At 40.4% G+C, this 15,905-nt stretch overlaps 1 protein-coding gene and 1 pseudogene across 5 annotated transcripts; both read left to right on the forward strand.

The window, feature by feature from the left end:
- Nucleotides 1–848: 848 nt before the first annotated feature.
- LOC117246450 (uncharacterized) lies at nucleotides 849–5,852 on the forward strand (annotated as a pseudogene). Its single transcript, XR_013488570.1, has 6 exons — nucleotides 849–1,280; nucleotides 1,429–1,789; nucleotides 3,235–3,266; nucleotides 3,664–3,801; nucleotides 3,978–5,439; nucleotides 5,638–5,852. The product of XR_013488570.1 is annotated as an uncharacterized LOC117246450 (transcript).
- A 3,814-nt stretch (nucleotides 5,853–9,666) lies between these two features.
- LOC117246371 (uncharacterized) lies at nucleotides 9,667–15,235 on the forward strand. Of its 4 annotated transcripts, none has more exons than XM_078164367.1 (6): nucleotides 9,667–9,772; nucleotides 9,944–10,279; nucleotides 14,385–14,411; nucleotides 14,520–14,630; nucleotides 14,772–14,806; nucleotides 14,925–15,235. In XM_078164367.1, exons 1-6 carry the CDS (start codon nucleotides 9,727–9,729, stop codon nucleotides 15,045–15,047), a joined length of 678 nt encoding a protein of 225 aa, XP_078020493.1. In that variant the 5' UTR covers nucleotides 9,667–9,726; the 3' UTR covers nucleotides 15,048–15,235. The 4 variants fall into 4 exon arrangements, with proteins under 4 accessions (XP_078020493.1, XP_078020492.1, XP_078020495.1 ...); XM_078164366.1 differs by lacking the exons at nucleotides 14,385–14,411; nucleotides 14,520–14,630; nucleotides 14,772–14,806; nucleotides 14,925–15,235 and adding exons at nucleotides 10,458–10,499; nucleotides 10,633–10,743; nucleotides 10,829–10,866; nucleotides 11,090–11,710; XM_078164368.1 differs by lacking the exons at nucleotides 9,667–9,772; nucleotides 9,944–10,279 and adding exons at nucleotides 13,324–13,695; nucleotides 13,862–14,197.
- Nucleotides 15,236–15,905: the final 670 nt, after the last annotated feature.

Here is a 15,905-nt window from a genome sequence, read left to right on the forward strand (position 1 = left end):
CAGAATGACATTCAGAACGGGCAGAAAAGTTGTGTAACATTAGTGTGTACCAGGCATAATGCAATTCTTAGTCTGACCTGTCTGTCAGCGAGTCCTTCTCCACCTTTTTTTAGACTCCACCGTAGACAATGGCAGCATTTCTTCTACCACGTACCTAGCCACAAGCTCCGTGGCTTCTTTCAGACTGATAGGTTTAACATTATCTCCGTTATTAGAACCAAAAGACAGCCGTTGCTGTTTCGGAGCTGAAGGACCAGCGTTCTAAAAGTAACAGAAGTAACTGATGGCTTGTTTGAAAATGTACTCAAGTATTTGATTACTCAAACAGCAAACTAACACGTTAGGTTACTTGTTACCGCAAAAAATAATCAAAGTAACGCATTATACCCAACTCTGTTGGTAACATCTCCCACCCACATCCAGGTGGCATCTAATGCTTACTTCATTTGAGGGACATTATGAAGCAATAAAATAAAGATTTAATTGGAAAACAGAAGCACATATGCTTCATCCTGTTGCCTATTGTTGCCAGAAAGTGTTGATTTCAATGACAGTGACATTGTTAAAGAGGAAAACGTACAGGAATCCAGTATCATTTGCATTGGCAACAAACTGCATCATCAGCATATTGAAAAGGCAGCAAATCAGCAAACATGGAGAGGTTTCATGAAAATCTAATAATATGAACAAAGGGAATACAGGGGATATTAGGAATAAAGGCATATCTCTATAGGCCTGTTTCGAATAAAGGCCTTATTCTCTCTGCAAGTTATGCTACTGCAATGACTACTGAGTTCCTTACCCCCTTCCTGTATTTTGGAAATATGCTTGTCTTACCAGATATATTAACACACAGATACACAGATCAATCTTAATTTAATCTGCATTTATTGTAGACTTTGGTCCATACAATGAGTGACATAGCCCAAGAAAAAAAATTGGTTCTCAGTTGTCTTGTTATGCATCATGTGACTGCAGCTGCTATCTGTTTGGGTCTATTGACAAAGTTTCACCATGCACAATACAGGCAAACAGAGTACGCCGCAGCGCCAGCCACGTTGTGGTGATTTTGTGCTGACTTGAAAATAGAGCATTCTGTGTGAGCAGAATTGTGGGTTATTGTGTGGTCAGTGATTGACAAAGTAAATATAGTAAAACCCACTTCCCTCTTTAAACCTCCTTCCTGCAGCTCAATGACTTTAAGCTCCATAGCAGTGAGACGATCATACGCACAATGATGAGCTTTACTATAATGACCACTTCACTTCTCTGCAGCCTCAGTAAGTACTGGCATCGCTCTACATGTTTAATATTTGGTTAGTTTCATAAACACAAGCAAAACAGAATTTAGCTGCAGCCACAGATATTTAGGACTATGGTTACCTGTTAGTGCATTATGAGCTTAGAAGTCTCTGCTGTTTGTTTCAGGCTGGATCTCTGTCTCAGTTTCTGAGTCTCACACTGTGGAGTTTCAGCCTGGTGAAGAAGTCACATTGCTGTGCTCCAACTTTTCAAGTTCTCCCACTCAGACAATCTGGTTCGCACTGGCCAACAGAACACAACCCCGCTGTATTTCCTGCATGTATAGTTCTGTTGAGCCAGCTTCTTTCTGCAATGGAGCTGAGAGTGGCAAATATGAAATGACATCCAACATCTCCACTGTCTTCCTCAAAATCAAGCATGTGGATGTGTCTGACTCTGCGTTGTATTTTTGTGGATTTTACATGAGCAGATACTCTGTAATTGTAAATGCAACATTTTTGAAGGTTCAAGGTAAGAATGTTGTACAGTATCATTTAGCAACTAACACAAAGAAAACATACAGAATATATGGTATTTCAACATGCTGAAAGTTGGAAATGGAGTAATGTCAAAATGAGATGAATAATGTGATGATAACATGGAAAGCAGGCTTAAATGTTCTCCCTGCCTCTACTTAGAACTCTATGTGACATGTGCTATGTAAAGATGTAGTGCAGTGATGGCATCCTAAACAGAGAGTAAAGTCACGCTGCCTCTGTGTGTGTTGTAATCTGAGCTTCCCTGTATATTGTTGTGTTAGATGGTCCGCATGTGCATGAATGTTAGTGTATGAGTCCCTGTGTGTGCTCCGAACGGTGCTCATAACACCCACTCTCCAGTTTCCCCCTTGTTAACACTGTTAGCTGCTAGCTGCCAGCACAACCACCTCCATGTTGAGTTGTGTGCAGGTATCCAGCTCAGACTCTGAATCATAAGCCCTTTTCATACAGAAATCGTACTACAGGGCCACCTCAAAGTCCCTTCTTTATGCCTTCTTTGAGTTTTTACACAGAACCAAACAAAGGCAGTATTGTGCCACCCCAGTGTGTGATTTTCGACAGCATGCCAGCATTATGGAAGCAAAACAGGCATGACATCTAACACAACAGTGTCGGCCTCTAATGTGACATATTACATACACATCAGCAGAGCTTTATGAATAATAACAATGGCATTAACATGGCAATAACAATCACATACCACCTCTGTTATATGGTGGATGATCTCCTCCTCTGCTCCAAAGTTAAGGAGCTCCTGGACCTCATTGTTTCTAATTTCCAGACATTTCTAGCCACTGCTCTTCTTCTTTGAGATTACTGCTAACTGCTACTGGTACTTCTTCTACTACTTTTCAAATTTCCCAGCAGTGGGTCGCACACATAATACATCATCAAAACGTCACGCCCATCCCATCCATAGTCCCATCAGGCCAGCAGTTTATACAGATGCTGTTTTGGCACCGTTACTGCCTCTGCTACCAGTTTAAAGGCAAGACAACTCTATCCCCCAGCTTTGCGATTCTACCTTTTCAACAGGTTAATCCCAAGTCATCACATATCACTTTCACGTCTACATATAACACGCTAAGTGTCTTTCTGGGTCTAGTGTTAAGATTCCAGGACGCTGCAACCAGTGCAGGGATGTCAGTGAAAACCCACATGGTCAACTTAAGAAAAAAAAGATCATGGTTTGGCTATACATTCGTACAAGAAGTGAACACTAAGCTCCTAGGTGAAAGTCTGGTGTTTGTTGGACCCATCCACCATCCCTCCCAACCAGCCAATAGGGACTTTCCAGTTCCTTATATATTGTTGTTAGCAGCTGCATTTCTATCAAACAGCGTTCACCGGCATGTCATACTGCCTCAACCAGTGCCATCTGGCTGCATTATGTTCTGACACTGTCCATCCAAATATCTTACTGCTACTACAGGTGGAGTGCAGTGTATCATAACACAGCAAAAGGTTCCATCTGACCATTTTACAAACTGATGCCACCCGGCGACCTATCCTACCACAGCGAGAGGTCACTTTTGGCGTCAGCGTCTGATGCCAAAATCATCGACAAAGCTGTGATATATGACGACTTCAGAATGAGAATGGCCTGACATTTTAAACAGAACGACGAGGTAGCATAACAGTATAATATGCACTTGAAGAGGCAGTAAAAGGGGCTAGAGATATGCTCCGAATGTCACCTGCAGGTCCTTTAACATTTACAGTGCAGATTCACATTTGCCAAGTAATGGAATAAGTTCATTTTTTCATGTTAATATTAGCCAGATCTCAAGCCTGTAAAGTTCAAGTAAAGTAGGTCACTTAAAACATGCACAAAATATGCCACTTGACCATTATCCAAGAGGATCTAATTGAATCCTCTTTCTTGTAGAAGAGCCTGGCGAAATAACAAACATGACGAGTGTGATCCTGAGCAGCGTGACTGTTGTTCTCACTAAGGTCATCATTTGCCTTGTCATCAAAATGGTGCAGCGTCAGACAGGTACTGTTTGAGGGCGGTCCGCTCATATGGTTATGTTGCTTTTGCACATTCTCTTGTCAATATTAAGATGAAATTATAAACTCTTAAAAATGTATTAACAGCAGCTTGTATGATTTAAGCCTCAGACTGTTTCTGTTGCTTGTTTAAATCATGATTGATTTTACTCTTGTTTGTAGAACCTGAACCCTGAAAGACTCAGCATGGATTTTCCACCCACAAAGAAGAAGCAAGTGGAGGCTGAGAGGAGCCAAGACCCTCACACCACATGCTATATCACATTCCTGGATGGTCACCTCACAAAACTATGCTATGAGGAAAGACATGTAAATGAAGCCACCATTTAAATTAATAGTATTACTGTAGTATATTTTCTGGCCAGCAGTGGCAGCATTGAGCACATAGCTGCTGAGCAACACTGCAGTTGGTGAGTGAGGAAGAAGTCAAGTGCCATCTTTGTTTTTACATGAGTTGTAAAGACTTTGATGGCAGAGACATTTCTGTGTTTTTATAACTTCACATCAACTTTTTTCTGCCAGTTGAATCAGGGCAACTTTAACTGCACCGCATGGTGAAACATGTTTTGAATGTAATCATCTCCCATGTCACCAGAAACAATGTGATTTTTATCATAATGTTGCAGTATTTATGCAAAATGTACATCTTTTTTTGTTAATAATGAGTCTTGTTGCTTCTTTATTCCTTCCTTCACTTGGTAAAATCTTCTTTTCACCTCACCCTTTAGACACAGAAGAGGAGTGAGTGAGACACACAGCACTTGTTTAACAGGAAGAGAGAGCAGTGGTGTCTGAGCATGACTGCAGTGAAAATAAGATGCTTTTAAAAACAAAATTTGAAAAAACAATCCGAGGCTAGATGTTTTGGAAAAACAAAGTGTAGGCACCACTAGCAGGCAACAAATAACAACGGTAAAGTCTCAACCAGGAAGACAGGTTTTCAGCCATAACCACACACACATCAAAGGCCTAGCCAGGGGTGGAGCAGTGATTTTAAATGTGGGGGTGTTCCAGGGGTGGCACATGAGCACCACATCCTGCCTGCCTTTGGCTGTTTCCCCTCTCCAAAATTAATGCTCCCAGACAGTATTCTTCCAACACAGAGTCGGTCATTATGAACTGAGAGTCATTCATTATGAACATGCAAATTTAATCTTATCAATTTTTAATATGAACATATACCAAACCATATCATTGTAGGCTACCTGAGAACTGAGACAAGACATCCACACATAAAGTACAGTCAAGTAATAAATATCTTTCTTTTTCAGGACAACCTGGAAAATCAGAATATGTATGCTGAAAATTTCAGCATACATATTCATTGAAGTGACATCATTTAATGATGTCACATGAATGGATTAAAAGTTATATGACTACAAAAACAAAAGAAAAAAATTTTAAAAAAAATTTAAAAAAAGTTCTGGTTGTGAAAAACAGGAAACGTCAGACAGGTACTTTCTCAGAGCTACTGTATTGATCTTTTATTGGGTTTTGTTGCCACTAAAAAAATTCTTCAAATTGCAAACTCCTGCTTTATCAAAGACAATCAGTGAACTGATACCAAATGTTTTGCCTTTTTCGCTTAGCCAATGAAGAAGAACAGAAACCAGAGCAAAGTCAGGTAAATCCAATTTTAACATTTGTGTCTAAATATTGTTTGATAGAGCTCTACTGAATAAGAAATTCAAAACTCAAAAATGTATATTTGCCAAACAGTAATATCTGTATCCTACCCAAAATCCAGTGCCTGTGGGGCTATATTGTGGTAATTAAAAGTATGTTAAATCACGGCATTAAGACTGTAAATGTTCTTTTGCAGAACGTGGGCTCTGATGACGTGAACTACGCAGCAGTGACATTTCGAACAACAAGAGCAAAAAGAAGAGAGCTGGAGTTAAATGTTGTTTATGCTGCCACCAGATAGACTCAGCAGGCGACTGGAACTGATGCTGGAGCATATTAATGTGCTGCTTCAGAGCTTTTGTTTGACTTGTAGGTGACAGGAACCATTTATCAATAAAGATCTTAAGTTGAGTCATTTCCAAGTGTCTTCCTAATTCTCAGGATTTCCTTTCACTAAGTGAAAGTCTATTTCGCAAATAAAAACAAACAAACAATTGAGGTCTGCAGCAGTAAAGGAGTGAGTGACATTCACATCTCTTCTTTGAGGAAGGAAGAGACAACACAGTTGTGGTCTGGCACAACAGAGGTGAAAATCATGAGGCCTGTGAGATTAGTTCCTAAAAATAAACATTTGCTCTCTCTCTCTCTCTCTCTGGCTATGATTCTGCTCTGTAGTTTCTAGTGTGAACACAGAGTGGGAGCCATTTTCTCACTTGTACAGGGTGTTTAGGGCGTGGTTGTTTCCTTATCACCAGCTGGGCCTATGTCAAGTGATGGTTTGTGTATAGGAGATTCAGAAGTACTCATACCAAGCACTGGAGGTTGTCTCTTCCGTTCTTCCTTTAACAGAGCCTTTAACAAAATCTGTTAAGGACAACACAGAGACAGTAGGGTAAGTTATCCCAGGTATGGGCCATAAGACCCAATCCTATAATGCCCTGGTGAGAAGGTGGAAAATCTTCTTATAAGCTGACATTATGTGGGGTCACAGCAAAGGACAAGGGACACTTCTCCATTGCCGTTCCCTTGACTTGCAGTCAGGTCATTCATTGTCAGGCTGAGAGGAGGGTTAAGAATTACCTGCTCTATGGCAACAGACATCTATTTTGATAGTCAAATATTCTATTTATCATTGAAAAGAATATTCCACTTTTCGGACTGTGAATTGCACAGTTACTCAATGGCTCTTATTTAGCTAGCAGGTATTAAACTTAGCTTGAACTTATTTTATGTAAGTTCTAACTTACAACAAGGACAATATAGATGAATACTTAATTCAAAACTATGTCTTTTGATTAACTTTTCTGCTGAAACAACAGCATGTTCATTTGAAATCAAGTCCTGTCCAAGACCAAGCAGGTTGGCTAAGCAACAATCAGTCAGTCAATCAATTTGTCATGTAAAGTCATATAAAACACAATTTCCTGACCTCTTTTGCCCTTGGGGAAATGCATCGTGGTTTGTTTATATACCTTGATCTCAACAACTTAGCTGCACAGTCGCTCATCCCAAACACAGTGACCCCACAGCTGCCTCTGAGCGGTGTATTGCAGTGATTCAAACCCCTTGTGGTACAGGGCAAGCAGGAACAGGACAGCATTGCAATATTATTACTCTCACATCAGTCCTTATTCACAATGAAGCACGCGCTTCCTGCTTTTCACCCTGCCAAAGTCCTCTGTCCTGTTAGATCGGTATATAGAAAAATAGTCAACCGGTTGAGTGACGCTTTTCCAGGATTCCAGGATTAAGAGAGATTCCAGTGAAACAAAGGACTGTTCTTTATTTGTCTTTATCATTCAGACAGCCAACTTGCCTCCTCTTCAGATGCTCCAGCCTAAATGATGTACTCCCACGCAAAAATAATGATAGACTGCAACACAAAATGGCTACAAAGAGACACAAAACCACAAAAAGATGCAAATCCAACTACAAAGTTTGGGTCTTGCACCTATATAGAACAGGTAGTGGGGCCCTTCATATATCCATAACCAGGGGCCCATTGTTTCATAATCTGCCCATGTTTCTAGGAAATATCAGCATCCAGACAGCACTCATAGAGAGCAACTCATGCCAAATCATAGCACAACGTGTGGCAGCTAGTTTGAGGCCACAGGTGGACTATGCTTCCAATATGTCATGCTAGCTTCACTACGGCACATATTCCCATCAGTGGGAAATTATACCCTCCATCTCAATACTGCCAGGCATTTATGTGATAAACTTTCATCTCAGCCTAAATTATTCCTGCAGCCTAAATGATGTACGCCAAGGCAAGGCAAGGTTAGCTTTACAAATGTTACAGTTCCCACTTTTTTTGGCCGACTTAAGAGTAAAATGCTCTTGCACATTTGGGGACTTTTGGTCATGAAGGCTTTGCCATAGTAGTAAGTGGTGTCACTACCGTCCTTAGGCAGCAACTCACATTATAACCGATGACATCACCAACTAATCAATAATTGAATTTCCTTACCAACCAATTTGGTCATTGATTTTGGTCAACTACATCATTATTCTTTGCACCCCTGACCTTTTCCGATCAGGGCATTCCAGATACTTTCCCATGATGGCTATCGCTGCCTACCACCCCATTCAGGCATTGAGGTTTTTGTAACTGTCTATGGCCAACAAGAACATCAAGCAGGACTCTTGCAACCTCAACCAGAAAATGTTGAGTGCTCTTGATGTAACTACTGTGCCACATAGAGAGGATGTTCAGGTAGTGATCCAGGAACTCTGCTATCTGATAGCTTTCACTTCCACAATTCAACATCATCTGCCTCCCTGGTGGTATTTTGAGGGTGACCAGGCAATAGTGCGGAGCCTTCGGCAGGAGATAGAAAAATCTCTGCCATGGTGTGCCTTCACCCAACAAATAAGCTCTCTGCGTCTTTGTGATGGTTTAGTCCCAGACTGTGGAATCCAGAATACCAGTTATTTAAGCTGCCATCTTTATATATATCAGAGCCTCCAGTGGGACATAGTAATTCATGCTGGAGTTCGTCCAAGGCCTGCTGTTCAAGCTCCAACAAGCTGCTACGTTCTTGTTCTATGTTTCTGGTGGTGTGTTGGTCCATGTGAAATAGAAACAGAAGTTCCTTCAGGAGGTCATGCGGGGTCTGACTCCCAGGATGATTTTAAGCAGAAAGGGTAAGCTCCTTGTCTGGTGGCTGGCCAGAGAAAGCGCAGAGCTTCAGGCATCAGTGGTACCCAGAGAGTTGAACTGTTAAGTCTTGTCTCTGATTCCTCTTGGAAGGGAGTTTAGGAATGAATGCAAGTCCTTTCCATGGTGGTTCCTGTTGTGCTGGTCCAAGCTTGAAAGTGGGGGAGAGGTTCATCACCACCTTGCCTTGCCCCCAGGTCTGCAACGCGAAATGGCTCTGTTTTCAGACACAGTGGACTCACGGTGGTAGGATGTCATTTTTGGAAATTTTAAGTCCATCCAGTCTGCCAGTGGTTGACGGGAATGACAAACTTTAAGCCTGCTGAGGAAGCAGAACCTAAATGGCAAGACTCAGCTCTAGTACCCCTTATCTACCAACATGGAGCCAGTTTGGTGCCAGTTCCTCCACCTAATTTTGAACAGTTCGGAGCATTTTGACCAAAATGTTGACAAAAAATTTCTGTTGTGACAGAAATGTGACAACACCTTTTATTGAGTACACATCCCTGCTTATAATGCAGTCTGGTTTGCTAAATAGCACCAAGGTTCCAAGAGTCCTGAATGGAACCAGCTCAAGAACCAGAGTTAATTTGGTGGAAAAGGGGGATAGGACCCCTGGCTGTGAATGATGTATGTATGAATACATTGAAAACATAGATTGTTTACTGTCACTTTAGCATGCTATACTGTACTGTGTCCAAGGGCAACACCCTGCAGCTGTGTGTATCTTTAATTTTGGATGAAGGGGCAGTCGACAATCTCACAGGTGTCTCATGACTGAGACACTTTCTTTTGATAAAAATAAACACAAGTAATTGTGTGTGTCTTCATTTTGGATGAGGGGATAAGATTTGACAATTTTACATAGAGGCTTTGATATGTCATTTGTAAACTAAAGTGACTTCTGTTGTAAAGGTTTTGTCAAATAATATGGTCTGAAGAGTATCATAACATTATAGCCAACATTTTGCATCAACACACGTCTTCCTGAAAGCATTAATGTGGTTGGTTTGATCAACAGGACAGACAACTAAAAAACACACCCCTCCTCTTTACGTTGAAAGCAGCCTCACTGGAGCAGAGTTCACTGGCGGACATTGCAGAGCTTCAGTCACACACACCATGAAGAACTCTAACTTGATGATAGTTTTTAGTCTCCTCAGCTACAGTAAGTACTTGCATTAAATTACTCTCAGCTGCATTTAACTTTATCCTACCAGAATTAAAACAAAATTCACTTATTTCAAAGTTCATTTGAAATATTTGTTTGAGGTTTTCTGTTGTTTTTTCTTTTTAATTTAGTTCATTCTAAATCTTTTGTCTCTGCTGTTTGGTTCAGGCTGGATCTCTGTCTCAGTTTCTGAGACTGTGGACGTCCAGTCTGGTGAAGACGTCACACTGCAGTGCTCCAACATGGTCAAACGTGAATCTGTGACATTGTGGTTCAGACTGGTGAACAAAACCAAGGCCAGCTGTATCTCTGTTATGTTCCGTGCTGACGAGGACGCTGAATACTGCGAGGGATTTCAAAATGGAAAATTTAAAATGAGATCCGACAGCTCCACCACCTCTCTCAGAATCAAACAGGTAGAATTATCTGACTCTGGACTGTATTTCTGTGGATTTTACACAGAGGGACGTCTGTTTTTCAGTGTTATACATTTAAATGTTAAAGGTAAGTTTTGTCTTTCTTTTTTTTTCTTGGCACCAATGCTTTGTTTATTTATGTTCATGGTTTTAATATACTGTAATTTCACAAGTGTCTTCTACAAAGGCGACAAATTCACTGTTTTAACATACACAAATCTGTCAAAGTTAAATCAAGACTAAATGTATCTTCCTTTCTATAAAAGGCAGCGGTGAGCCACATGATGATGAGGAATACAACTGCAAAAGTAAGATTTTCCTAAAAATTTCTGTCATCTTTCCGATTATCCGATGTGTGAAGGTAAAGCAGTTCGGCCGAATTCAGTTTGAGCCAGGCCTCTAAAGCAAAAATTGAGTTTAACTTCATGATCTGTCTTGTAGAAGAGTCTGAGGGAATAGCAAAGCTGACGAGTGTGATCCTGGGTGCTCTGACTGTTGTCCTTGTGATAGTCATCGTTGGTCTGATTGTGAAAAACAGGAAACTTCAGACAGGTACTTTGTCAGAGCCACTGTGTGTATCTCATCTCATTCAAATGATCATTGAACTGACCAGATGTTTTGTTTCTGTGCCTTAAAGAAGCCAATAAAGAAGAACAGAATCCAGAGCAAAGTGAGGTAAATTCAATTTTAACATTTGCTTTTATATATTTTTTCAAAGAGCCCAACCAAAAAAACAGCCAGGACTAAATTGTATCAGCTACGATACGCTTGTCCCCGAAATAATGGTATATACAAAAATAAATAAATAAATAAATAAATGCAGGAAAAATATAAATATATTGTGGTATTAAAATTATGTCGAGTCACCATATTAAGACTGTTAATACTCTTGTCATAGAATGTGGGCTCTGATGACCTGAACTACGCAGCAGTGACATTTCGAACAACAAGAGCAAAAAGAAGAGAGCTGGAGCCAAATGTTGTTTATGCTGCCACCAGATAGACTCAGCAGGCGACTGGAACTGATGCTGGAGCATATTAATATGCTGCTTCAGAGCTTTTGTTTGCCTTGTAGGTGACAGGAACAACCACCATTTAGCAATAAAGATCTTATGCTGATTCATTTCCAAGTGTCTTTGTGCTGCACGGCGTTAATTCTCAGGATTGTCTTTCTCTCTAAGTCAAATTCTACTACGCAGAAGAAGAAAAAACAGTTGATTGGTGTTTGGTGGAGGAAGAGCCTGCCCAGAGTGACGTTCACATCACTTGTTAGACAGGAAGAGACAGCACAGTGTGGTCTGGCACAACAGAGGTGAAATTCATGAGGCCTGTTAGATTAGTTTCTAAAAATAAAATCTGAAAAGAAGCAGTAAATACTGTCTGAAGAAATTTGAAGCCTTGAGCTGTATAGAAGTTTTGGAAAAACATACATCAAGGTTAAAACTGAATATTTTTTAACTGATATCATAATAAGTTTGTTAAATAATTTGCTACATCTCTGAATTATCAATACATATACACACATGCATATTAAAGAAAATTATTAAAAGCAGTTATAGTTGCACACCCCCATGAGTCTTTTTTTGCAAGTGGCATCAGTCGTGCAGTCTATCAGTATGGACAGAACGCAGTCTGAGGAGGTGTTGCAGTGGGGTTTCAACTCACCTTTCTTTGATCTTGTGAATCCTGCAATGCCCTAGTGGCCCAGCCCAGGGGGCAATGCCTTGGTGGCAGTTGCTGAAAGCGGCTTCCCGATGCCTAAGGTGTGGGAAGTGTAACCCTGTAAGGGTGTGAATCACAATGATATTGTATCAATTATTTTGACAACAAAACAATATTTGTTGATATCAAAGAGTCTGACACGGCACAATTTGGATTCAACTTAATATAGTTGCCTGCAGTCGACATGAGACAATATCAGTACATATCCTCTTTGTCTTCTTCTTGGCAGCTCTCCGTTGTCTGTCTGGTGCTAGGCCACTACAACTGCTTGAATGTTTAGGAAGTAGTTGAGCATGGACAGAGACATGCCATGGAAAGGTCAAAATTACGGCCTATCCTGATTATGACAACATATCAGTGTTGTCAGTTTGCATCAATAATATCGGATTGTTAATCATTGAATTGATATTCATCCAGATAAATGTATTGTTACACCTCTATTAACTCTCTTGCACAAGGTTGCTTAACCAAAGAAGTCATATGATCTCGGCGAACAAGGGTGCTGTGGCAAAATTACTCAATATAAAAGTATCTGAATGTCATCATGAATAATTATAACTGTATGAATGTATGATTCATCCATGATCATAGGTCTAGGTTAGGTCTTTTCAGAGGCCTCAAAGTCCTTCACCATCTGAATGTAGCCATATGAGGAGGCTCCAGCGTGATATTGTAAGTAAGTTTAGACTCCAATGATTGTTCAACAAAATGAAGACTGACCAAGAGTACAAGTTTACTACATCAAGGAGGGTCCCGTATTAAGTTCTGGAGGTAAGTTCCCCCCATACCCAATCAGCATAGATCCTCCACCACTCCTTGAATTGGCAGGATGTGGCACTTTATGGAAATTTCCAGCAGCATCTGCCTGTGGTTGAACAACACGTTCTCATCCCAAGTCATCACATATTGCAGCTTTTTCAGTGGCCTTTCATGTCTGCATATTACGCCCTTGGTATCCTCTTACATCTGCTGTTGAAGATTGGGGACACCACGACCAATGCCAGGCCATCAACAAAAGCACATGGTAAGGTTTAGGAAACAAACATCATGGTTTGGCTCTACATTCATACGGGAAGCAAATACTTAGCTCATGGGTGAAAGTACGCTGATTGTTGGACCCATCCACCAACCCTTCCGCCCACCCTATAGAGACTTTCCAGCTCCTTATATTATGTTATTACCGACAGTTTTACATTCTGAAGCCACCTAGAGGCATATCATACCGACGTGACAGGTGCCGTTCAGCAGACTGGTGACATATCATAACGCCGTGAAAGGTTCAGTCCAGTCGTGTTACAAACTGATGCCACCCAATGGTGTATCACACTGCCATGAAAATGGGCTTTTGGCGCAGGAACGAGAATGGGCTGGGTTGAAGCAAGCAAGGCACGTTTCCTGCTGAAGGTGATGTGCAACTACGCATAAAGCATTTCATTCAGTCTCACTTTAGGCATGTCTTTGTGTCTTCATTTTGGATGAGGGGATTAGTTTTGACATGTCATTTACAAATAATAGTGACTTCTGTAGGAAAAGTATTGTCAAATAATATGGTCTGAAGAACAACATAACATTATAGCCAACCTTCTGCATCAACACGTGTCTTGCTGAAAGCATTAATGTGGTCAGTTTGAACAACAGGAAAGGCATCAAAAAAACTGCCACCTCTTTACGTTGAAAGCAGCCTCACTGGAGCAGAGTTCAGTTGCGGACATTGCAGAGCTTCTGTCACACACACCATGAAGAACTCTAACTTTATTATAGTTTTAAGTCTCTTCAGCTACAGTAAGTACTGGCATTAAATTACTTTCAGCTGCATTTATAACGTTGGTAACTTTATCTCACCAGAATTTAAACTATTCACTGATTTCAAAGATCATTTACATATTTGTTTGAGTTGAGTTGAGGTTCTTTAATTGTTTGGTTTCATCTGAATCCTTTTTTGTCTCAGGCTGGATCTCTGTCTCAGTTTCTGAGACTGTGGACGTCCAGTCTGGTGAAGACGTCACACTGCAGTGCTCCAACATGGTCAAACGTGAATCTGTGACATTGTGGTTCAGACTGGTGAACAAAACCAAGGCCAGCTGTATCTCTGTTATGTTCCGTGCTGACGAGGACATAGAATACTGCGAGGGATTTCAAAATGGAAAATTTAAAATGAGATCCGACAGCTCCACCACCTCTCTCAGAATCAAACAGATGGATTTATCTGACTCTGGACTGTATTTCTGTGGATTTTACACAGAGGGACGCCTGTTTTTCAGTGTTATACATTTAAATGTTAAAGGTAAATTTTGTCTTTCTTTTGTTTTCTTGGTCCCCATGCTTTGGTCATTTATGTTCATAGTTTTAATATACTGTAATTTCACAAGTGTCTTCTACAAAGGCGACAAATTGACTGTTTTAACATAGAGGTGATTATGACACAAATCTGTCAAAGTAAAATCACAACTAAATTTATTTTTCTTTAAAAGGCAGTGATGATGTGGACTACATTACAGGTACAATTTTCCTAAAATTTTCCATCCAAGTGCAGATTATCTGATGTGTGAAAGCAGTTTAAGCATCCTAAGCAATAACAGAGTTTAACTTAATGATGTTTCTTGTAGAAGAGTCTGATGGAAAAGCAAACCTGTCGAGTGTGATCCTGGGCGCTCTGACTGTTGTCCTTGTGATGGTCAACATTGGTCTGGTTGTGAAAAACAGGAAACTTCAGACAGGTAATTCATAAGATCTACTGGATATGTGTGTCAGCACCATGAAAAACTACAAAATTGCTTATAGCCTAAATGTAGTAACAGCAAAAAGTAAGCATAATGATTATAAATTAACTAATTAGACATATTGTCTCTGTCATTCAGCTGCCAGGGAAGGACAGAATCCACAACAGCTTGAGGTGAGTCTAGTTACATCATCATCTAGTTACATAGTTATATGTTTTAAAACTTTACATTTGGTTTGTTTTCTCACTAACTCAGCTATCTGACATGTATCTGTTTGTTCTCTCTTTATAGACTCTGGGCTCTGATGGCCTGAAAGATGCAGCACTGGCTTTGTGCTTGCCAACAGTGAGGAACAGGAGGCCTGCATCACAGAGAGAAGTGGAGACTCATGTTATTTATGCTGCCCGCAGATAGACTCAGAGAGGAACTGATGCTTTTATCACATTAATCTGCTACTGTGTTCTTTTGAGGCTGGATGGGAGGAGTTATCATTTTCTTAATGGAAAAAAAGTCAAAGAAAATAGTAAATATGTATTTTTTTTCATAGCTCTCAGTCTGTTTTGCAAATATTATCTGATTTGGTAACTGTGTTACATGCCTGAATTAAAAATGAAATATATTTTTAAAAAGATTTCTGGTTGTATTTATGAATGTGGGAATTTCTGATGCTCATTGTTGCACTTTGCACTGTGGTGACACACAGCACTGTCTGCATCAGGGAGATATCTGTACCTTTTCACTTCTTACAAACTCGGACACCATTTTATCTTCACATGGTTGATAAGCATCATCTAGCTTGTGAAAGGATGCTTGAAGCAGAGTGACAGTTTCACATCCTCATATGAAACCATTCACTCTACAGGCTTCACTTGTGTAAGACATGGCAGATACTCTTATCACTGTACTAACTACTCGCGACAGAAAGACAATAAGTACATGTCCTATTATTATCTGTGACACAGCCCATTTCCATCAAAGGTGCTTTACAACAACTGTTTCCACTTACAGTTGTTGCAGCTGGCTATAGGGGCGGGGTGATAAGCTAGCACATTTTAAAGAGATAGTTCAGATCTTTTGAAGGGGGGGTTTGTATGAGGGACTTACCCACAGTCAGTGTGTTACCTACAGTAATGTGGGCACGCCTGGTGTTGGGCATTAGCATCACTACAAGTAGCAAGGTTACTAACTTAACTGCATTTCTCAGTAGTGTGGTGGTGACGTCACTACTTTCTCAAGTGTCAAATAGCTTTACAGTAGGAAAGCTGATTTAAG

Source organism: Epinephelus lanceolatus, chromosome 22, assembly GCF_041903045.1.
Source record: "Epinephelus lanceolatus isolate andai-2023 chromosome 22, ASM4190304v1, whole genome shotgun sequence".
In the NCBI taxonomy this organism is placed as follows: Eukaryota; Metazoa; Chordata; class Actinopteri; order Perciformes; family Serranidae; genus Epinephelus; species Epinephelus lanceolatus.

Excerpts from the sequence above, each read along its gene's own strand:
- LOC117246371 (XM_078164367.1), top strand. The coding sequence starts at position 9,727 with ATGAAGAACTCTAACTTGATGATAGTTTTTAGTCTCCTCAGCTACA. Across the intron at positions 14,412-14,519 it reads TGATGTGGACTACATTACAG|AAGAGTCTGATGGAAAAGCA; the intron begins GTACAATTTTCC and ends TGTTTCTTGTAG. Across the intron at positions 14,807-14,924 it reads AGAATCCACAACAGCTTGAG|ACTCTGGGCTCTGATGGCCT; the intron begins GTGAGTCTAGTT and ends CTCTCTTTATAG.